Source organism: Polyodon spathula, chromosome 58 (genome assembly GCF_017654505.1).
Source record: "Polyodon spathula isolate WHYD16114869_AA chromosome 58, ASM1765450v1, whole genome shotgun sequence".
In the NCBI taxonomy this organism is placed as follows: domain Eukaryota; kingdom Metazoa; phylum Chordata; class Actinopteri; order Acipenseriformes; family Polyodontidae; genus Polyodon; species Polyodon spathula.
The window spans coordinates 1,036,257-1,060,087 of record NC_054591.1 but is presented as its reverse complement, the minus strand read 5'-3'; the positions used below and the strand labels follow the sequence as shown (position 1 = coordinate 1,060,087).

General features: G+C 44.7%; 1 protein-coding gene across 2 annotated transcripts; it reads left to right on the top strand.

Moving 5' to 3' along the window:
- The first annotated feature begins 2,578 nt into the window (after nt 1-2,578).
- Nucleotides 2,579-22,297, top strand: LOC121307785 (signal peptide peptidase-like 3). 2 transcript variants are annotated; one of them, XM_041240068.1, is made up of 6 exons: nt 2,579-2,991; nt 17,630-17,707; nt 19,512-19,603; nt 20,324-20,461; nt 21,256-21,334; nt 21,977-22,297. In XM_041240068.1, the coding sequence occupies exons 1-6, from the start codon at nt 2,969-2,971 to the stop codon at nt 22,197-22,199; spliced, it is 633 nt and encodes a 210-aa protein (XP_041096002.1). In that variant the 5' UTR covers nt 2,579-2,968; the 3' UTR covers nt 22,200-22,297. The 2 variants fall into 2 exon arrangements, with proteins under 2 accessions (XP_041096002.1, XP_041096001.1); XM_041240067.1 differs by lacking the exon at nt 2,579-2,991 and adding an exon at nt 5,043-5,322 and having other exon boundaries at nt 20,342-20,461.
- The last annotated feature ends 1,534 nt before the right edge of the window (nt 22,298-23,831 follow it).

Here is a 23,831-nt window from a genome sequence, read left to right as displayed (position 1 = left end):
TCGAACTTTGTACCCTGTGAGTGAGCCAGTGCTGGACAAAGTGCAGCTTGGGAATGACAGTCCATTCTGTGCATTGTAAACACACTTGACCAAAACAGCAAACAGGACACACAGAGGCAAGCACTCACACACACACACACCCTTATAAAAGTTTACCCTGTTCACGGCACATTTGCAGTTTTCCCATGCTTCTCCCAAGGTTATATTCTGCATTAACTATTGTTTGACATTTTTTGATTATGTGCCTCACAGTCCTTACCTGTGCTTAACCGTGATTGACTCCATTTTGCTATGCTTTTACTATAGGACATGTTTGTATGGGTAAGTAGGGCACGCAGACAAACACTAACCAGGACAGCTATGGGCACAGCTTTCTCCTGAAAGGGATCATTCAATTCCTAAATAGAAGAATAAGAATTCCATTCGCTTTGCCCCAGTGCAGTACTGCCCCATAAACCATCAAATAAAATACAAAACTAAAAACAGACATGGCTGGACTTTGCTCTGAACCCAAAGTGCTTTACTGAGCGCTCCTGTGACCTTCACAGCTCCTGCAAATCAGACTGCAGAGCAGATTCACCCATCCCATGTTTTACTACGAGCGCGATTAGCCACGGTGTGTATAGATAATAACAAGCACGGGTGTGTCTTATTAAACTCACAGTAAAACCAGGAATGGATCAAACCGCTATGCAATGGGAGTCTTATTTCCATCCCTGTAATGAATCCTAAGCAGATCGGTGGATTTATCTGGAGTCGGCTGGGCGGTCTGCTGTGTCTGTCCTGGAAAGTTGCCGTGCTGAACTATTTCAAGAGCTGACACAGCACCTGCATGCCAAGCCGTAAAGCACAGCAGGTGTGTCTGTCCCAGGACTTGCTCTAGCATCAGATACAGCACAGGACGCACCTGGGACTCCCTGATAACAAGGGCTGCTTCTCAGACGTCCTACTGGCGGGATGCCATTTCTTATGGAGACTTTGCAGATGCTTGGGAACAGACTGTGTCCGTGTATAATGCATCAGACAGTAAGATATAAAGGGCCTGACTGACAAAACGTCTTCACCTAACAAAATGAGAAACAGCTAACCTGAGAGGGACCTTGATTATATCGCTGAGCTGGTTTGGTTCTAGTCTCGTAAGCCTTGACTGCATTTGCACACAGAAGCTTGTTATAATGCTGCTGTACTGGGCTAGCAAGTGCTAGCAGACTTCTTTCAAATGCTTTGTGTACACGCTACTGATAAGAACACAGCTTGAGTTGCATTTTTTTATTTTAACTTCAAAAGACAAATGAAAGAAACAAAACAACAAACACATTTATATGTAGCCCGATAATGCTTCCACTTTAATGAGGGGAGATGGCTTCCCGAGCAGTGGCACCCCCTGGTGGCCACACTCTGCACTACAGGTGTTTACAGCTGCACAGCGGTTTGTGGTCTGTGTTGAATGATCCTCACAGAGCCTTATTTATGAGAGCCTCTTTGTACCAAACAGCTAGCAGAGCTGTTTGACCTTTCTCTCTTCACACTGTGTTCCTGAGATCTCAGTCTCACCCGGATTGGGAAATGCCTCCCAAGAAGCTGTGTGGATTCTCCGTCAAGGCGAAGTACAAAGAGCAAACATACACGGACACACACAGACACAGACCTACAGACACAGATCCATACAGACACACAGACATACAGATCCATACAGATATACAGATCTACACAGAGACATGTACACACAGACACATACAGATCCTCAATTGATGCATTTCCGGGAGTGTTTGCACTGAGCGCACTGGTAGGTGCTTCTGATGCGAACACTAGTGAAATAAGACGATTCAGTTCCTGTGACCTGACAGGCAGTAATTTAAAATGCCTGCTTTCTGGGCTCATCAAGAGCTAAACACTGGAGCAATAATGTGCCTCAATGACCACAGGGGGCGCCCTAACCTTCAATAACAGCACCAGTTAACACATCGAATGGTGTGAATTCCCATCATGTTGTTGAGCTTAGCTTGATAACACGTCATGTTCGTTGTATTACACTATTTTAGTTTTGCTATATATTTTTATATTATATTATATGCTATATTATAGATTAATTGTTGGATTGCTTTAGCTTAACCACAAAAAAAGTGGATAGCTACAGATTAAATTTTGGTACAGGTAGCAAATTTTGACGCTTATACGTGTCATATTTTCCTACCGGTAGCACATTTTGACGAAGTAGCAAAAACGAACGTACACCGGCGCTGCCTGCATTGCACAGTTACAATGCTACTTTATATACTGCTGGTTGCTGCGGACTTTGTGCATGGCTGCTGTTCGCTCCTTTTGCAAACACGAGATGTATATATTCTAGTGATCCGCAGATCAATATTAAGCTCTTTTCCTTAGGTCAGCTGCTGCTTTCTAAACCAATGAAAAAGGGTTTCCAGTGCCATTGCAATTGTCACTCGCCCCCCCCCCCCCCCCCTTTTTTTTTTTTTTTTTTTTTTTTTTTTGCGCACAACAAGAGATGTAGCCACGGGAGTCGCGAACGCGCACGCCGCCGAACGGGAACCGAACTGCCTGCTCACATCCACACGCACGCACACGCGCGCCCCCGCCCATTGAAAACAAAGCTATCTGCGCGGCTTCCATTACAGCGCTGCAGCTTGTGCAAGATAGCATTGAGAGACACGGAGCAAGAAAGAAGAGACAGAGATCTGCAGATGGGATTAACCTCACAATAGGAAGGTACGAGCCCCGAGCCAGTCTTGCTTGGAGGCGAAGAGACGACAGCAAGCCCACAGTTTGTATAAAGAGGTGTTTTTCCCCCCCCCTTGATATATACTAAGCACAGCAGCTGCGCCATGTTGTTGCTGAAAGGCTGTTATTAAGGAGCCGATCCCTAATAAAATTCGGAGTTAATCCCAAAGATTCAGTGAAAAGGACCCCCTTGCCTTCTGCAACCATCGCGTCCTTATCCTTCGGTGAGATGGCGGAGCAAACGTTTTCCTGGTGAGTTTTATTATTTTAATTTATTCCTGCATATTCAGAAACCGGTGACCTTTTTAATATAATGGCAATTTTGACAGTTTGTCTTTTGGACCCCCCGCCCCCTGCGACACACGATCGCTGTCACGGCTCACAAGACAGAGTCGTCGATTTGGTGAATAATTGTTTATTTATGTTGGAGACCAGATCTCAATCCGCAGACCGAAGTTGGGTGGTACTATTTTCCGCCGGTGAGTTTAAAAAAAAAAAAATCCGACTTGCTATAGCTTACCTCTTATTGTAATTTAATTAAAATAATGCGTTTTAATGGTTCTAGTGCAATTCGTGTTTCTTCTCCGCTGTTTCTGGTAAAGGTGTCAGAAAGGCCGTCGCGTCCCCGGTGTGGTAGTTGGTGCAGCTGGAGGGGGCGCTGTGTGCCCGGGCTCTGAGATCTACGAGCACGGTGCTGTTAGCAGGCATCGTTTTTAGATTTGCACTGGAAACCGGTGGAAATCCTTCTTCCTTGCTCATTGGGCGCAGGTGCAAGACGATCTCTACTTTCTCTACCCGGGCTCGGCTGGTTTTGTCAAAGAGGGTTCACGGCTGCCAATGATCAGCATCAGGACATCATAAAAATAGTTTAAACAGCGACACCGTAAAACGAGGGTCAGATTTAATTGTCAGCAACCTAACCTATTAATACACACACAAAAAAAAAAACGCACACAACGCGAGAGTCTAAAAAAAAAACAAAAAAAACGCAGATTGAAAGTTATCACATTAACGACATCGGCGCAATTGTGTTAAATGGGTGGGCTTTCACCAGATCAAACTGTGTATTTCTTCTCTCTTGACAACGTGTGTGTTTGTTTTTTTATTGTTACATTTAATTGTGCGCCCCTGGCGTAACGCACACCAGTTTCCACAGCTGGATATACTGTGCGCTGCTAGCAGTGGAGTCTGCTGTCCTACAGTGTGGGTATCCCATGTCAGTGTCGGGTAGCGTAACAGCTGGGGACACCCTAAGGGTGCAGCAAACACACACACACACACACACACACACACACACACACACCACACACACACACACACACACACACACACACACACACACACACACACACACACACACACACACACACACACACACACACACACGGCACAGCCTGCAGTGTGACTATTGTAGGAAGAAACCAAGGAAACCATTTACCACGGCTGCCATAGACACCATAACCAGCCGTGAGAAACGGTTTCCCCTTGGGTTTTTCCAATACAAGACTCCCATGTCAGGCAATGCAGTGGTCAAGTGCCCCATGTCAGGCAATGCAGTGGTCAAGTGCCTGCTGGAAATGCATCTACAGAAAACGTGTTTTTGACAATGTTTTACCCCGACATACAAGTGGAAGTGGTTCCAACATTGTAATCGGTTTGATGGTAAATTGACAGCGTGTTTGCGTTTATTTAGGTAAGTGCAGATGTTACAAATTGCTGCCTTGTCTATTTAATGCGATGACTTTCAGCCAGCGTGCTCTTTCTGTGTTACAGTGTGCATGGTTCAAGTTTAGGGAGTTGGTTGAGTGGGACACTACACGACGTAGTCCCAGTTGCAAGGCGAGCTGCATTCATTAGCGCTAGGAGGCTGAGCAAATGTCACAGGGGCTCAGTGAGCATTCTGTAAACAAATGCAGACAAGTGTTTGTGCTAAATCAATTTGAATGCACCACAGGGGGTGGAAAAGGGTAAGGACGAGAATCAACTTTGCCAGCCCATTCTGCAGAATTGAAATGTTAGGTAAATTGAAAAGCAGTTTTTTAAAGAACTGTTTTTGTTGGATTAACTTGATTGAGCTGCATGCGGTGTATAAAACCATTTTTTATTTACTTTTTTTTGTCCCATACTGATTATAATCCGAATCTGGGCAAAACTGGGACGCTCTTGTTTTTGTACATGCTATGGGAACAGTCCCGATGGGTGTTTTGTGGTACCTGGCTGCACAGATATGTAAAAAAGCAGCGAGGGCTTTAGAAGACGTGCATTTAAGCTCCAACCCAAAAAACAAAGCTGAAGTAGAATGTGCCTGTAGTACATAAAGGTGATCTTATCAATGGACTGTTGAAGTTGCATCCTGTTTTTATAGATTTGCTTCATCTTCGCATTACAGTTGGAGTTCTGGGAGTCCGGGCCGGGGCTGTCCAAACAGAAGCACGTGTTTCCCAGGAGGGGGCTGCAGGACCTGCTTCGGGTTGTGCTTGTTTTTGAAGTTTGTAAATCGACCGAAATGAAAACCAATTACAAAGATCCCAAAAAGTCATCGGGCAGATGGTGTCTTCTATTCCAGTCTTGGGTACCCACGTGGTTCGTTATTATTATCATCTATTTGTTTTTAAGTAGACTTATTTTGGTTATTAGGAGGCTGTGTGGTCCAGTGGTTAAAGGAAAGGGCTTGTAACCAGGAGGTCCCCAGTTCAAATCCCAGCTCACTCACTGTGTGACCCTGAGCAAGTCACTTAACCTCCTTGTGCTCCATCTTTGGGGTGAGACGTTGTTGTAAGCGACTCTGCAGCTGATGCACAGTTCACACACCCTAGTCTCTAAGTCTCCTTGGATAAAGGTGTCTGCTAAATAAACAGATAATTAAGTCACATACACTTTGCGTCACACACCCAGAATTAAACGTATCCAGACTTGCTCTGAACTGCAACAAAAGCAATTATCCTTTACTAGGATGGCAGAGTATTGGTTTTTTCCACTGACTGAGTTGGACATTACTTTGAATTGTATGTGTTTTTATAATATTCCTGTAAAGAGAGCGATTTTTGGAATATCAGATTTATTCCGAGTAAATATAGTGGATATTCAGCATTTCCTCAGAATTGAATCCTCTTCTACATACTGGAGAACATTGGTGAGCTTCATTAAGTCTTCGTATTAAATTGCTCAGAGCAATCTTTCTGTGGAGCAGCAGTAGGGATTGTTGGAAAGTGCAGTGGGTGCGGTGATAAAATGCAAGTCTGTCAGGCTTGTCTACTGCAAATGTGCGTGTGTGCAAGCGTGAGTGCGTGTGTGCGTGCGGGGGGGGGGGGTACTGTAACATAACTAGCCCTACCTACATTCACAGTAAGTACATGTAATCTCCCTTGAATGGGGTAAAGTGTATAAGGTTTAATGTAGATTACACTTTGAAGGGGGGCAGTTTTTATTTATTTATTTTGCTTGATTATATGGACTTGGCATTTTTAATACTCCCATACAGGTAAATAGGTTAAAGCAGGTAAACTATTGCAGCCCCAGTCAGAATGTAATTTCTGCCACGCAAAAAAACCACACAGGTGCAGCTGTTAGATTTGAAGGCTTGGGAGTGATGTCATTTCAGCACGGTCGTCACTGGATGTCATCACAGGCAGGTAAGAGTGACACGCATTCAGGAAACATCCTGTCACTGAAAGCCACTCTACAGATCTAGGACCTAGCTGTGCATGTTGTGATGATGACTAGGATGTATTGCAATTAACTCTGATCTGATACTAAAACAGCCTGTGCTTTCGACTCTGAAAAAAAGACATGCAGTTTAACTGAGCATGTAATGGTTTCAGTAAAAGTGCTGTATTAATTACCCACATTATAGCAAATTGCAGCTTTGTTTGCACAGACCAGCGCTGTGTTTGGGTGGTCAATTCGTTTTCAATGTACCCTCCTGATTGGTTTTAGCCAGGTCAGGACCAGCGCTCAGACTTGTATGCAGACGTCCTGCAGGGAGAGGGAGGGGTCGTGGGGTTAGTCTGAATCGATAGAATGCCCACAGAGGGAAGGGGCAGAAAGATTTCTGTTTACAGAAAGAACACAAAAGAGTGTTTTCCTGAAGGACTTCATCACTTGCTGTATATCAGGTGACCGAGGTACAGTGAGCATCTTCTGTACATTGAACCAATCCCCCCCCCCCTTTTTTTTTTTTTTGGTTTCGTTAACCTCGCCTCTTCGGTGTTTTCACTTTACGTTGACAGTCATTGAAGTTATTCTGCATACTTAATGACTGTTGGTCCCTGAAATTGACTGAGCTGTTGAGGATCAGTGGCATTTGGCGTGCCAAAAGTTTAGCTGTGCACTGGCTGGTACGTGCCTTCGGGCAGCCTCAGCTTTGTAATGCCAGGGCAGTTTTGTACATGGTTTTGTGTAGATGTGCCGCTATACAATGCACAAACGATTTCACACTGGCTTGAGATATTCAGCCAGTCGGGGCTGGTTTGTCTCGACCGCCAAATTCTGCAGTCTTGCGCTTGCCTAGACTTGCTTGTGGTTTTGCACCCTGTGGTACCTGCGGAGGCAGGTTTTGCACCCTGTGGTACCTGCGGAGGCATGGCTACCTAAATGAGGTCTGAGTTGATTTGCTTCCCCTCAAATTCTAACACTATGAACTTCGAGAAACAGATGCATCATCCACTTCGTACAGGATCAAAAAAATGTCGGAGCCAAGTTGTTGAGATAACATTGTACTAAAACAAAAAGCAAAACCGAGTGCAGCGATTGCTGAGTATCTGTAGATACTTTCTGTTTCAACAGATAACATTAGATTAATAATGTACGTGTGGCTTTGTGTGCCACGACGGCATGTGTAGGTAGACAGGGCTGTAGTGCTATTGCAAAGCAGTTCAGCCTGCTAATCAGTCAGGAGGGATCGATCATTTTGAACCAAGTGCCGTGCCCTTTCATATCCCGGCTGCGGGAATACAAGCTGTATGTAGAAATACACAAAACACTCCAATTCATAGCTGTAGACCGATCCCCTGCACCACTGGGTTCAGTTCAGCCTCATCCATAGCAGATGTTAATTACAATCATCTATTCTATTTGCAAAGATTTCAGGGAAAGATGGTAACTTGCAAATATGTAAGAGATGGCGCTTAGTTTTGAATCTAGTTTCTTTTGAGAATTTTAGTGATGCTAAAGAGTAAGTAACGGGGTTCTAGAAAATATAGCGTGGCCCGTCCCCAGGTGTTGGTGCAACTGTTTAAATAACGCACCTGTCATTTCTTTTCATTGTTAACATCCTGACAACTTTTCACACTGACAACTTTAAAGTCTGTTTCAAAGCTCTTTTCAAAATTTCCACTGCACTGATCGGATTAATGGCCCACATTGTCAAACAGGTAACACAGCAATAACGATCCACGATGTGGTAGGGAACAGAAAAGCTAGAGCACTTGTTTCAATTTTTAAAACGCTCTTCAAACCCCAGTGCACTAGAGCGGACATTTCGAAAAGAGCTTTGAAACAGACTTTAAAGTTGTCAGTGTGAAAAGTTGTCAGGATGTTAACAATGATAAAAAAAAAAAAAAAAAAAAAAAAAAAAAAAGCCGGATATGTTATTTTATCCAGTTGTAGAAACCCCCGGAGGGGGCGTGTAACTCTAGATTTTTCAGAACCCCACCACTTCTTCTTTTAAGTTTGTGTAGCGTGCAGATGCCTGTGAGTCAGATCAAAGTACCCCAGTATCACAAGCCAGTTGGAGTGGTTCCTCAAACCACGAAGCTGTGTGTATATATTAAGCAACCTGTAGGTAGGAATAACTTGTAGGTAGTATTGCAGCATTGGGTGTGGTGGTAAATAATAAAATTAAATTTCTCTTTCAAATCTACAACACCATCAATGAATAGGCAGCCAGGCATGTGCTGAAGCCTCCTGACTGAACCACGGGTCTGCATTCACCACATGTTTTGGATGCGAAAAGGAAACTCTAAACTATGTGGTGAATGACAAAACTGTAACCGTGTTAAATACCTAGGATATGACAAACTCAAGCACAACCGTGGTCGTCTGTTAGCACCTGAATTAATATTTACTGTCGCCTATAGAGAAAAAGGTTGCCATAGGGAGCAAGATGGATGTTCGTTGGATCCCAACCCTCCTCCTGTCACGGGCGGGCGATTGCATACTATACTGCTGTTTGAGTGCATCGTTGTGTAACGGTCAAACCTGTTTATTGACATTCTTCATAGAAAGGGTTATTTTACACGTGCTTATAACCATGCAGAAGCTAATGCAAGTGGCACTTCTGTACCAGAAAAAGCCACCCAGGCGTTACTTTGAGGCGAGAGCACAGTGTAAATTGGGATGATTGCCACGCCCCCACAGCCTCCTTCCTTGCCCTGCAGTTTACTGGCCGGTTTCCTGGCTGGACACTCCTGTACTATGTCCTCTGACAAGCCCTGGAATATTTTTCGCTGTTGAATTGGAAAGTCTCTCTTATCCTGTCATCTCCTCTGCAGATTCCTGTATCCTCTCAGGTTGCAGTGTCCATACTGGGACTGTGCAGTTCTGCACTTAAACCTTGTTCTAGATTGTGAAATACAAATTTTATATATATAATATAAGGGCAGCTGGCTGTTTGAGCTAATAATAAAAATATATATAAGAGCAATACTGCTTGAAACACACCAAAAAAAATATTGTAGCAGGTATTGTATCACTTGAGTTTTCAAACACAGTAAATGTTTCAATCAATAAGTTTATAACTCAAGGAGATATGCTTGGGTGTGGGTTTACCCAGTTATCTGATGCTGTGAGAATGCCTAACCCTGAGTGTCTGGGCTTGGCTCCCTGAGTCTTGTCTAACACCCTGGCACTCCAAGGTTACGTGTCTTCTGAAAGAATTGCTCGAATACCTTTCAGGGTTTGAAGTAAGACTCTCCATCGTACAGCTGACAAAGCCAGCCAGGCTTTACATTGAGCTGAGACACTGCTGCTTCCAAACCCTCGACTGTCTGGATCAATAGTCGGGTGGAATTGCATTACTGTCTGAGGCCACGGAGTTCCTGAGATTTCTTTAACTGTTACTTGACTCATGAGTTTAGGTGTAACTAAGCTGTGCCTGGGATCATCTCCAGTAAGTATTGTTCAGCAAAGCTAAGGTTCTGCACAGGGTTCGTGGGGGAACGGCAAGACAGGTGTTGCCTGTTTGTACCCCTCGCCAGACTGGGTGTGTCTCCCAGATGTGCAATTTTGCCTGACTTATTGAGGTTAGACCTACTAAAAACAAATGCACTGCTAACAACATCCAGTGACTGGAAACCACCCCCACTGCAGCAGACAATGGACAATAGCAAACGCATGCGTGCCTGCTAATAAACTGAGAGGGCGGCCTGTCTTTGTGCTTGGGTAGCCCGGTCAGCTGTGGTTTTAATAAGTGTTTAAAACCAGCCGCCTGTGTAACCTATACAGTAGACCTATTTATTTTAAAGCTGTGCTGCTTTCTTGTGTACACTGTACATTCAAATCACAATCGCAGCCTCCCCGACTCCAGTAGTCCTATGCAAACTTGCTCTGGGTGCCTTTCTTAATGTAAATACTACAGTACATGGTTAACCTTATTTGGTTCCTGTGGCTTGTTCAAGGGATGGTGATTTCCTTTGCTGCTTTACTGGGCGTGGCTGAAAGATTTAAGGCTTTCTCTTGATTAGAAGACAGTGCTATTTGTGCGTCGGGTGTGGGTGTGGGTTAAGGGGAGCCTGACCCTTCTATTCTGACTGGCCTAGCTTTTATAATGAGCTGATTACGAAGCTGCTTGCCCTGCTCAGGTGTCTAGGACCAGCCTGCAGATTTGGAACGACATCTGTTACAAACAAGTTAATCCCAGCTAACAGCACGGGGCACCAGGAGTGATTCACCGTTACCAGAGACCTCTGCTGCTGCCGCTACGCTTCCTACACTGCTGGTGGAGTCTGTGAGCTTCTTGCAGTGGAACAGTAGCCAGTGTGCACGCCAGGGGCTACAGGCACTATTTAGGAGAAAGGCCATTCAGCAGTTCCTGGCAGGCAGCCCTTTGTACAGCTACAATGGCTCAGTGTGACTTTCAAGGGTGCAGATGGGCTGGGGAAGGGGGTGGCTGCTTTTCCCAGCTCTTACCCATAGAATCCTTCTCCTGTATCGGAAGGCTGTCTGGGGGCGGGGGGGTGTAACAAGTCCACTCGTTGCTTCTTGTCTTGACTCGGACTGGACTTCAGTACAGATGGGCACTAGTATGTTAAAACTGCAGCTGGAAACAAACCTTTTTTATGGGAGCTCTTTTGATAGCGATTGAAACCACAGCCTTTTATCACCCCTGGCTTTGAGCCACATGGAAATGTCTAGTAAAATTCCCTGTGCAGGTGACCTTTTTTAAATTGCTATAGTATGATGGACTGTGACCTAACAGATTACTTGTAGCAAAAGGGTAATTTTAATATTAGGGTGATTTTTAGGTCAGTTTGTTTTGTGAACTTCCTGGTTTCCTTCTCAGAATAGTCCCGTGACCTTTCAACACATTTGGCCTCTTGTATGCTACATAAGCAGGTGGCTGTTGAAAAAGTAATGTGTACAGTGCGAATAGGCATTTCAGCCCTTTTAAATTAGGCAGCATGCCCTACACACTGGCGCTGACAGCTCTGTAGACTGGAAAGATCTCAAATTGTTGATTTTTGGGGGATCTCTTTGAAAAGTTAGCAAACGGTCTTTGGTTTCTTCATGCAGCCTTTTTGAGAGTTTTGCAAAACATTCCAGTATTGCAGAACTGCAATCTTGCCCCTTGGCAGCTCTGCCTGGCTTCAGTAAGAATGGTCCTTCTGGGCTTTTTAAAGTAGGACCTCGGGAGGAGTTTTTGTTTCATTTAACGTGTGTATTTAAATGCCCGACCAATTCTAATATTGAATAAAGCAACAGCACTTTTTTTTTTTTACACTCATGCTATTGACAGATTGCTATTTGCACAGACTGCAAACTGACTGCACAGCATCAGTAACAGACTGAAAGGCTTGGTAACCTAATTATATGAAGATTCTTGTGTTCAGACTCTGTGTAGCTTCTTTCCCCCTCCACTGGGATTTGGGGTGCTATCTGGCACGTGGTCTAATTCTTGTAATTGACTCGTACATCAGGCTGACAGGCTGTTCTTGTGCGTTTTCTATAAAAAAAAAAAAAAAGTGTGCAGCTCATGCCATTTTACAGGGCAGGCCATGATCACATAAAGCTGACGTAACCCTGTTGGGTTTCACACTGAGCTTACTGATGCAAACTCTGTTCTCTCCCCTTGAAACGTTCATGTACGGGAATGATTTTTATTTTTTTGTACACTGATTCACTTTGGAGTGGGGTTCAAACAGAAGTAATCTAACACAGAAAATCCAGCTCAAGACTGATAGTCCTTGTAGTGCCCACAGGCATGATGCCTTCAGTGCAGGTTAAGTGACATGCGCAGTAGATACCACAATGAATAGAAAGTGCTGCTGAACTGTGTGCGTGTGCTTTCTAATGGTTTTGTTTCAGTTTCATTAGGGCCTATTCGTGGTTTAATCTCAATCTGCCGCAGGCAGGCCTCCCTGTTTCATTCCTGGCAGGACTGTGAGGGTGAGGGGGGTGTGCAGTGGGTTTTTGCTCGGGCTGTGGGATCACCCATCGCAGCCCAGCACTATTGACAAAACCAGTCTTCCCGGCATTTCCTTTTCTCTCATTTGCCAGATAAAAAAAAATGTTCCACTCTCTCTGTTTGCAGTGTGTAAGGCCTTCTTCAGGAGTGCACACTGGATGTAATTAATTCCAGATGCTCGGCGTGTGTGTGTGTGTCCTCACATTACCGTGGGATGGACTTGTAGTTGGCTGCTCCAGTAAGAAGAGTTTGTGAACCCAGTGGTCACAGTGTATGCAGTCAGTGGCCTGGCCACGTAGCAGTGATGTCAGGGATTGCTCTTCTCTCTCCTACTCTGGCATGTGGGAACAAGCAGCTCGAACCAGGGGCTGCAATGATGGGTCTGTCTCTCTGGGATAGGGAGCTGCCGTCGACTTCCCAGGCAGGACTTTCCAAAGTGATCTTCCCCTAGCACAGGGCAGGGGCGCAGACACCTGTGAGTGCAGCTGAGGATGAGACTGGCTCTTTATTGTAAAAGGAAAGCCTTCTTGCTCTGAAGACTCTGCAGACTGTTATGTTGTAGTCTAGATGGTTGTGGAAGGGAACTGTGCCAGCATGTCTATCAACAGGATGGCGTTATTGGGCAGGAAATACTTTTAACATATTTTTTTTATAAGCTGGCTGTTGTTTTTTTGTCTTCCGCTACTAAACGGTGGAGCACATAAAATAAGCTGTCGTTCTTGGCTCTTCTGGACGGATATTCCACTAAACTCATTCTCTTGACCGCTCTCCCGCATTCCCAGTGCCCAGAGCAGCCGCAGGGCTTTTCATCTGCTTGTTAATTATTCTGGATGAGGGCAGTTTTTTTTTTTTTTTTTTTATTGCCATCAGATCACTTCTGATAATGGAGATGTGGAGAGCATGCTGTGTCCAGGGAGGTTGATTACAGGCTTTGATGTTAATAAAGGGACTGGCTCGCAGTGTATGGGTTTATAACAGAGTGCAGCTGGAGCACCCCCCCCAGAGCTCTCTGGAGACTTTCAATCACCCCCCCCTGCTCAGCCCATACACTTCAAACTGAGGAGCAGCAGCTGACCTGGTCTTGTTTAATGTTGCATCTGGAAGATCGACCTCAGGGTTGACCGTCCTGTTTTATTATTTATCAGCCCTTGCATGCTTCTCAGGCCAATTTCATGTGTTTCAAGCCATTTTGATTGATTTGATTTCAATATCTTAGTTTTATAGGCTATATGGGCATGCAGCAGGTTTCACCTTTCCTCAGCAGAGTGGAGTGGGCTGTGCAGAGTAACGTGATTTAAAGGGGGGGTTACTGAGAAGTACATCTGTTTTATCAGCTAGAGGCTTTTCAGTGGAACAAATGCAGTTTCCAGATAGCAAGATCTGCTTTGCTTTGACGCTGCGTGTTGCTACACACTGCTGCACTGCTAATCGCTGGGCTGCTTTGGTCCCTGTGGTTTCCTGCACTTTGCACCTTTGAGCAGAGAGTAAACGGCCCTTTGCATTACAGTGATGCTGTCATGTTTTCAGCTTAAACATCTGATGTACGATAAACACAAGAGAGGGCAGAGTCTAAGGGTGTACAGTCAGCCGAATCCTGCATACTGTACCGACAGGCTGTGATTAAGCATTTGTTCAGTTGTTGAGTTTGGCTTGTTGACAATGTTTGTTTGACCTCCTTTTTTAAAATAAACATTTAATTAACCACACGCGCATTTATTTTTTTTTTTTTAAGCCGAATGTAAATGGAGTCATTTACCGGTTACAGTAGCTCCGCGCTGTACCGGTATAGCGTCCCACATGTGGTGTGCAGGGTGGATTTCCGAGTCCCGCGATCCCACATCTGAGCGGGCAGGCAGACAGTCTTTGCTGTAGAAAGGCTGGTCTGTGTAAGCCCATTGCACGTGCCAGCGGGAGCAAACAGCAGTTGCTGTGGAAAGAGAAGGGAAATATGCGACCTGTCGGACTGAGCAAACGGCAGAGCTGGGATCCATGCATGCAGACAGCATTGCCGGGGGCACCGAGGGCAGGCTGTGCTTCCAGAGGACAAACCTCAGCAAACTGCTGCTTCAGCCATGGAGCAAAAACAAAAGATTTAGGTAGTCTGTTATTTTGGGCAACATTTCGAAATGTATTTTTCACTCGCACATAAATTGGTTTAGATTTGTTCTACAGAACATACTGCTATGATACAAATATTCCATTACTTTTGAACTTTGCAGTAACCTTGCAATTCTTATGTACTTCTGTTTTTTTTCTTCCTCTATTTTTGTGTTTAACACAGTTGTTTTTGTGTCTGTTCACACGAGGATCTCTTAATACTTCACACGCCGATTGCCCCCATGATTGTTTTCATATTTGTATTCAAAACAATCTCTGCTTGGCAGCGAAATGTTTCAGTTTGTGGAGCAAGATAGAGGATAGAGGAGGATTCAGTGCAAATGAGATCCTCAATAATGTGATCCAAGTCATTATTTTATTACTATCACAGCTGAAAAAGCTCTGCAAGTGTCTGTGATATTCTTTGAGTGCTGGATGCAGGAGCAGCTGCCTCCTTTGTGTCCGTGTTATCTCTGTGGTGCATGGGGCTATCAGTTTCACCCTTTTTTCGGCTTCATTTGGCTCCTATCGGTCTCACTCGGCCATTGAAAGGTTTTCTCTGCTTATTCTGGAGAAAAAACGACTAGAGACCTGCGCTTTACGTCTTGATGTTGGACAGGGTCCGACATGGGACTGGAAAGGGAAAATTGTAATGTAGGACAGCAAAGGGTTAATGGTGTTGTTGGTCATTAAAAAAAATAATCAAAGCTGACTTCTGTTTCCTCCTGCCGTTTTTGAATTTTTTAAAGATTGTTTGCTAGGTTTCTCGGCATCACTAGAGTTTTAAAATACAAACCTCTGTTCTATATTTAATATAATTTCTGCTACTATGATACGTGTGGCATTCAAACTTGACTTGGTAATTACATTATTTCCTAAAAGCAAATGGGCATCCAAAAGGGTTTCGTGTGACTCATTTTACCTGAGAGGGATGTGTACGTTCAACAGTAAAAGCCATCGCTTTGGAAAGATGTTTGAAGCGGTGATTAATCAGGAGTCTGTGCTGCACTTTCACATTCTAGGCTGGGTCATTACCAGGGCCTCCTGCTCTGTAATAATAAAATGTCCCGAAATAGATTTTGTGAATGCAGGGCATTTATTTAATCCTGTCTGGATCTGCACAGCTGCAGGGTTAGAGAGCTCGTTGTGAAAGACTAAACCTTGTGGAGTTTTCTCCTAGGAGTTTCGCTGCAGTGACTAATCCTGTAAACCCAGGTTCCTCGAAGGACACTGAGACTGCTGCTCTCTGTTTGCACGGAGCGCCCTGGAAACAGCAGAAACTACACTCAAATGCAGAAACTACAGTCAAATGCAACTCGCAATGCAAATCAACAGCGTGAACGCGTCGGCTTCTTGTGCTGACCGTCGTTGTCATCGTTCACTGTCTTGTAATGTTTGATAAAGTAGACAAGTCTTTTTTTTAAATATAATGTATGGTATTCGATTACATTTGCTTACAATCAACTAATGCACTAAATGATTCAACTTTAAAAAAAAAAAAATATATTAGTTGGTTAAACCACTGTAATCGAATACCGTATTCAAACAACAAAACAAAACCCAAACATTTTAAATGGAAAAGTACAATAGACAGATACGTAAATATACAAGTTTAACAAAGCATCAATCCTCATTTTCCAATTTCAAATTCACTACTCTCTGTAAATTCATATGAGGCTGTTCACTTCATTTAATTGTGTCTTCAAATTACATTAGACTTGTTTGCCTACTGCATGAACCGAGTGTTTCTTAAGAAATCTTCTTGCACTCCGGCCTTGCACCCTGAAGCAGGGGCTTGGAGTGACGAGGCTGTGGTTTTGCATCCCAGTCCCCTCCCCCTCTCGGGAAGTGCTCAAACTGTCCAAAATAAACAGAAGCATGGTGCCATTTTATTTTCCTATCTCTAACATTGCAAGAGGGAGATTGTGCAATGCAGGCCTGTTGTTCGCTCTGGTAAAATAGTTTACAGAAGTTCCCCCTGAAGATGATTTAGTAGTTTTGGCATGCCCAGCCTTCATGTCCCAATTTATTTTGTTTAAAAGTACAATGATTCAGCAGCTGCCATGTCCTGAAGTATGCATGTCTTCACCTTGGCCGTGCCAGAATGCAAAGCCGTGTGTCCTCGAATTCCTGGTTACTTCACGTTTATTTTGAGCCAGTCTTTGCCCTCGCATTCCTGGCTTAAAGCTGCTCTGAGACCAAGAGGAATTCTAGTGTCTCTTGCTAAGTGGAGATAGGAGTTGCTTTGGTTTATAATTCTGAAATGTATTTAAAACTCTGAGGCAGACTTGGGTATGGGAATTGGCCTTGCCGGTGGCTGATGCAAGGAATCCTGGGAGCATCGGGGCAGGGTTCGAAATAGAATTAGCTGGGATTCCTTCAGCCGCTAGAGCCCTGAGAAAACATGGCTTGTCCTGGGGAAAAAAAAAAAAAAAAAAAAAAAAAAGTCAAGCAGGCTCTTCTGCTGAAACAACTTTTCAATAACAGAGATCCAGAGAGGATAAACCTGGGACACGGGCAAATCCATAGCTATTTTGTAGTACATTCTGTTACTTTAGTTACTGGAATCATCTTTTTCATCTTCCTGACCTAGAATGAAAGAGCCGTCACCCTTCATTAGAAGCCTGTTTGGCTTCACCAAATCATGGCTCGTCAGTGATGTGACGTTTCTGTTGCAGCTGCTTTCTCGTGGTGAGGGCCTGTGTCTGATACACCAAGTGACCGTTCAGAGGACTCTACATGTGCTTTATTCCACGCTGCTGTAATGGAGGCGTTTGGCTTGCAGTGAAGCCCTGCTCCCCTGTCGTGCTCTGTGGCCTGCTGTTATAAGTGTGGCAGTATTAACTCCTTCAGCACTGCAGACCTGTTCACAACTACTTCAATGAACTAACATGTGTAGCTACAGTGTTCCCAATGAATTTGTTTTTTGGTATAATATTTATTTAGCAATCCTGTGGTACTCTCTTTGTAAAGTAAGCAAGTGCTGAAAGCGTTAGGATCATTTGAATAGACCCCATAGACATTCAGGGGATTTTTCCACAACAAATGGGCGTTTGCAAAGGCTTTCTTCACTGTTTCATGATTCCTGTTTCGTTTACGGGCATGCCTGTAACATGTTGTAACTTCTGTGCTGACTCCATGTATTCACTTGTGTATCCCTTTTCTCTGCAGGGCGTATTCCCTGGTAGACTCCAGCCAGGTCTCCACCTTCCTCATCTCCATTCTCCTCATAGTCTACGGCAGCTTTAGGTAAGACTCTCTCCTCTCGGCGCTCTCGGCAACACTGCTGCTTGAGACTGATGCAACGGGACGCTGCTGCAGGGCAGCCTGCTCTGGTGGTGTTTTACAGAAGATCTTCAGATGTTTCTGTTTGTTCCATCTTTTTGGACTCTTCTTGTTTCCCCCTGAGTGTGTCTGTCTTTCCTCTGAGCCAGTTTGCTGCACAGGACTTGTCTTACTTGCTGGAGTAAAACAAGTGTGCATCAGCACCATGAAACCGGGCTGTAGCCATTGGATCTGTTCTCTTCCCAAAGTACGCCTTTTGTGCAGAAATAAATAATTCTGTTTGTGCAGAAATAATGTGCAGTCTTCCAATGGCTGCTTATTTTTGGTAACTATCTGCTTGCTGGTCTTCGGGTGCTGCTGTTTGAAACCCATTGGCATGTTCCTGGCCCCTCCAGCTATCTGAATTCCCAGTTGAGACTGGTTTGATCTTGGCCTGGTGACGTCGACAGTAAGCAGAACTGATTTTAAAATGATTCAGTAGCAGATAGAAGCAAGCTTAAAAGGGTCTGAAGCATACTTAAAGGAACTTCAATTCCCAAACACAGGGGCGGTGGGGAGGTGTCAGAAACCAAAGGCAGACATTTTAAAGAAAGAAGCAAAAACAGGATTAAAAGCACGTCTGCTTCTAATTCCGGAGTGTTGTTTTTATCCAAGACTAGCACTCGAGGGACATCGCATGGTAGAATTAGTTTTAAGTAGCATTTTTTTAAATAGTCGCTTGCAAAAAGCTGTAATCTGTTTTAACCCAGTCCGCCTCAAAACTGCTCATTTCAGACACTTGGACAGAGCTGGTGTACTGCGGGAATGTTTTATAATTGATGCTTTTCTACCAAAGCAGCTGAAAAAACACTGAACAAACTTTGATCGGCTCCCAACAAACGAGGCACCCCCAGTCTCTGTGGTTCCCTGTGAATACAGATTCTCAGTGTGTGTTGCTGGCTCACGGTCTCCTTCTGGGTTGGTTCAGTCTGAATTCTAGGCACAACCACACTGAATGGTCTTGCTGGGTTTATCCCTTTTATGAAATGTTTTCTCTGTAGAAAATGTTGTAACTGCTTTAACTCTGGGAGGGGGCGCACAATCAGCTTGCCTCAAAGGCAAGTTTAACCCCAGTAGTGTTGAAGGGGGGTTATTTCTATAGCTTGCTTTGTAGAGCTTGTATAATTTTGCTGGTGCCAGTTTGAATAGTTACTGAAATGAACCCCCCCACAAGTGCTGATACAGTGCTTGTCTTTTGCGTTTGGGACCCTGCAAAAAGGAACAATGCAGGGGGCTGGCTGTAGACCTGCATACCTTAAAGGATTGGATTTTAGTGCATTTGGCTTTTATATTAAATCTAGAAATATCAAGCACCCAAGGGCTTCACCTGGAATGTGCTGCTAAAGAAAGTGTGTGTTTGTTCAGGCAGCTCTGGGTTTTCAGTGTGCCAAGGTCAGATTGTCTTAAGTGCCAAAGGGGGGCTGCACCTGGACTAGAAGCTGCCCTGGACACCAGAACGTGATGTGGTGTGTGTTTCTTTTCTGCAGTGTTTGGGGGGGTGTGTGTGGACGACTAAGAATTGTGTTGGGAACCTGTGTGCCCAATGCTGTGTCTCCTTTTTTCTTTCAGTGTTGATTTTGCCCTGTGCCTTTCGCTAATGAAATATTTCAAATGCAATGAAGTGGTGTTGCGCCTGTGGTGAGGATTGCCTGTCTGTGGAAGGCGTTTGTGTGGGACTGTGCAGATTAGGAGTCAAGTCCTGTTTCTGTTCCCTTTTACCTCTCTGCAGGTCATTAAACATGGACTTGGAGAACCAGGACAAGGACAAGGATGGGAATGCCATGTCGCAGGGAACGTTTAATACCAACGCCAGCAACAACAGTGAGTGTTGTGAAGTAGAGTCCAGTCGTTGAGACCTGTTACCACTAATAGATACACACCCCTGTTCTGAAGATGTGAAACCGTTCCAAAGAGGTGGTCATTTAAACAAATGAACACAGTAAAATAATCAGAGACCCTCATACAGGGTGGGGGGCAGTTCCTGTTTTTCAATTCCACTTCCTTTTTAAAATCAATTCCAGCAGATCATTGATCAAAATTGCAATCGGCAGCATTCTGTTAAAATGAGCCTCTCACAGTGGCAGCATATCACTTTTATATTGAAGTCACTGTCAAATGAAAGCAGTTGAACAATCACAACTTGCGTCACCTAACGCAGCCATTCCAGTTCCTTCGAATGAGTTGGCAAATGATGTTAAAAAGGAATTGGGAGTGGAACCAGCCCTGCCTGCATCTAGGGTGCCTCTTTTTGGATGAGTGGCAGGGTCTGCTCCCTCACTCCACTGTGCTCTGCAGGACACCCAGAAGAGCTGTCCTGCTCTACCTTCCTGGAGGAGCAGGAAAGTACTTTGTCAGCTGCAGTGCCGGTGACTTCACCAAGCACAGCCCCGTGGTCCCCTCTGTGTTCTGAGCATCCCTTTAGCGAGGACTGTGCCGCTAGTCTCAAACGGGACCCGTAGAATGGCACTAAAATGAAGAGATGCGCTTTTATTTATTTATTTTCAATTGTCTTTTAAAATGGCTTTTGATTCTCATCCCCAGCGGTGTGTTGTGTTCCAGGTATTCAGACTATCGACTCGACCCAGGCGCTGTTCCTGCCCATCGGAGCCTCGGTCTCCCTGCTCGTCATGTTCTTCTTCTTCGATTCCGTTCAGGTGGTCTTCACGATCTGCACAGCAGGTAAGCGCATGCATTATTCCTCTGATAGTTTGAAATGGAGGTAGAGTTAACAAGTCAATGTTTTTACGTTAATATACAGGGTGATTAGAAAGCACGTTTACCACATCAATGATATGGTGCATTTCTAATCGCCCTGTAATTTTTCAATGCGCTATTTTGAACAAAGGATATGCCTTTTATTTCAACCATTGGTTTGGCAAATCCTTGATCCGGTGATAATGGCTACATGGCATTCCTGATTGGATCTGTCTGGTTAATAGCATCATCTTGAGGAGCAATGAGATGTCTTCACTGAGGCTGCTTTTATAGATTTATTTCCTCTTGTCTAGCTGCACTGAACAATGCATTTCTAAGATGACACAATAAATCAGTGGGAAGTCTCCCCTGAGCAGGGGATCTCTCTGCTCTTTCAGAGCTGCTGGCTTCTCTCTAAGGGGATTGACTGTTGTGTTTGCTTGTGAGATTCTCAATTCACACCCTCTAGCACGTCACACAAATGAGAGAGTTTTAGTGGAAAACCGTTTCTGAATCTGGAAGGAGGGATGATAAAAGGCTTTTCTATTATTTTTACAAAGTTTTGTTCCTCAAAGAAATGCCACAACGGCCCAAAGCAGACACTGTGGGCAAATCTGCTGTCATTGAAGTACAAGCTTGTATGAAGTCCCATAACTCCCAACAGTGCAACCTTGAAGCCTTCAGTCCCTCGCTTAGCTTCATTCTGTTGTGTTGCAGTTGTTTGTTTTAAATGTGTGTTGACCGGGTACTCTGCTAACTGGCTTTCTCTCCTCCTGCAGTTCTCGCAACGATAGCCTTTGCCTTCCTGCTCCTACCGATGTGCCAGTATCTAACAAGACCCTGCTCCCCTCAGAACAAGTAAGAGATGTCGCTTGTCCTGGCTGAGCTGCACGTCAGGGTCAATTCCTGGTTCCACTTGCTTTTTAAAACCATTTCCCGTTCCCTTTAAATCCATTCCAACACACCATTGATCAAAATTACAAAATGAGCGGCTCGCCAGTGGCAACCAGTTACACAAATGGAAGTCACTGTTAGTCCAATTAAACTGGCTTTGAATGAAAGCAGTTGAACAAGCGCAGTAGTTGTCTAAAATTTATAAATTCCAATTCCTTCGAACACCCAAACTGGACCCAGGGCTGGCTGTAGATCAGTGGAGACTCACGTCTTGTTTCCACGTCCCTGCTCCAAAAACAGTTTTGGTTTTCAAATGAACTGGATTTAAATAGCTGTAAACTGGAAAATTGTGTGTTTGTTTTTTGGAAATGCGAAAACGCAGCTGGACTTTTGAGGGAGGGGGTGACATTTAAAAAGGTGACCTCTTTTAGATAAGCTTATTTAAAGTGTCATGGAAATAAAACGTGTTTTTTTTTTTTAAAAAGCATGCTGCCACGCGGGGATAAAAAGGAGCTCAAGTTGCTCTGGTAAGGGCTGTGTGGTGGAGATGGGGAGTCAGGAAGCTCTGCAGCAGTAGTAACAGTGCTTGTGTGCTTGTGTTTGCAGAATCTCCTTCGGCTGCTGTGGCAGGTTCACTGCCGCGGAGCTGCTCTCCTTCTCCCTGTCTGTGATGCTGGTCCTCATCTGGGTGTTGACTGGGCACTGGCTGCTGATGGACGGTAAGGCCCTGCACAGCTCCCCTGGTGCTGCGTCTCCACCGCCTGGGCTGGCAGGTAGAGGGGGTGTTGGTCAGCAACACCTACCCCTGCACATCCCCTTCCTGACCTGAGCCAGAAATAACAAGTCTGCTAACCTTAGCTATTCACGGTGGCAATGGCCAGGCCAGCTTTACATGTATACGTGATGAGATATAGAAATCAATATAGTGACCTGAGTAGTTTAGTGTTATGAAAAGCAGCAACCAGTTACCCTGCGATAGTCTTATCTCTGTACCTGCCCCTGATAAAGCCTGCTTCATTATATACACGAGCTGGAACCCACATCTGCTTGTGTTTTATGTACATTTCTTGTAATACAATAAGTATGTGGATATTTCCAATACATTTTTTTATTTGTCTTCATAGAAGCATTTTACTTGATGGCCTTTATCGTCTCTTGTCTTTACGAGAATGCTTTGAAGGGGTTTTCATCGGATATCCATTTATCCTGAGAGAGAGGGAGAGGAGCATTTAAGTACCTCCTCAGACGAAGATTAAATTCGCCATCCCTCTCTGATCAAAATGCCTGCTCCGCGTTGCGCTCGAGCGGATTTATAGACTGGAGGCACTGCCTTTGACAGCAGGGCTCGTATCCCTGCTCGGACCCCTTCAACAATAACCCATTCATCAGTGCAGTGCTGCCTCAGTGTTTCATTACATTTCATAGAATTAAATAGATTGTATATACATTTATATCTAACTCATATTTAAATAGCAATATTTGGGATTTGTATTCAGATCTCAATAACTAATATTAGTTGCTGAGCTTTGTGCTGTCCTACACCAGGAATACCCTGCCTGCCTCCTTAAAAAAAATCTCTGCAAGGCACAAGAGGATGAAAGAGATAGGTGCTTGAAATGCAGGGCTGTAGTTCCTTGGACAGTTTCATGGTGATTGATGCCAGAGATGATAGGAGTGTTAGATATTGTCTGTCGAGACCTGATGGGAGAGCATTAATTAGTCCCAGGGAAATGTTACAGTCCAGGCCAGCTCCCCTGTTTGTGTGGCATAGCCGTCTGTTTGCTTGTGGACTCCAGTAGGGTTGACCGAAATTAGAGGTGTAAATACAACATCCCTGTCGCAGCCTGTCTAAATATAGGCAGGTAAGAAGCTCGTCGAAGAATCCCGGCTGATGTTGTCAACGTGACGAACTCATGTTGGGGGTAAGCGTGTTAGCAGATTAGCTTTGAAATCTAAGCCTGTGGTTTGTGAGCAGCTAAGCGCCACACTGACTAACTCGGGTAATCTGCTCTGAGGAGCTCTCCACTCTTTACTGGGGCCTTTTATGAGGGCCACACCTGTGCAATACAGCAGCCAGTCCCAGAGTGCTGCATGGTGATGGTGTGATACAGCAGGCAGTCCCCGCGTGCTGCATGGTGATGATGGTGTGATACAGCAGGCAGTCCCCGAGTGCTGCATGGTGATGATGGTGTGATACAGCAGGCAGTCCCCGAGTGCTGCATGGTGATGATGGTGTGATACAGCAGGCAGTCCCAGAGTGCTGCATGGTGATGATGGTGTGATACAGCAGGCAGTCCCCGAGTGCTGCATGGTGATGATGGTGTGATACAGCAGGCAGTCCCCGAGTGCTGCATGGTGATGATGGTGTGATACAGCAGGCAGTCCCCGCGTGCTGCATGGTGATGATGGTGTGATACAGCAGCCAGTCCCAGAGTGCTGCATGGTGATGGTGTGATACAGC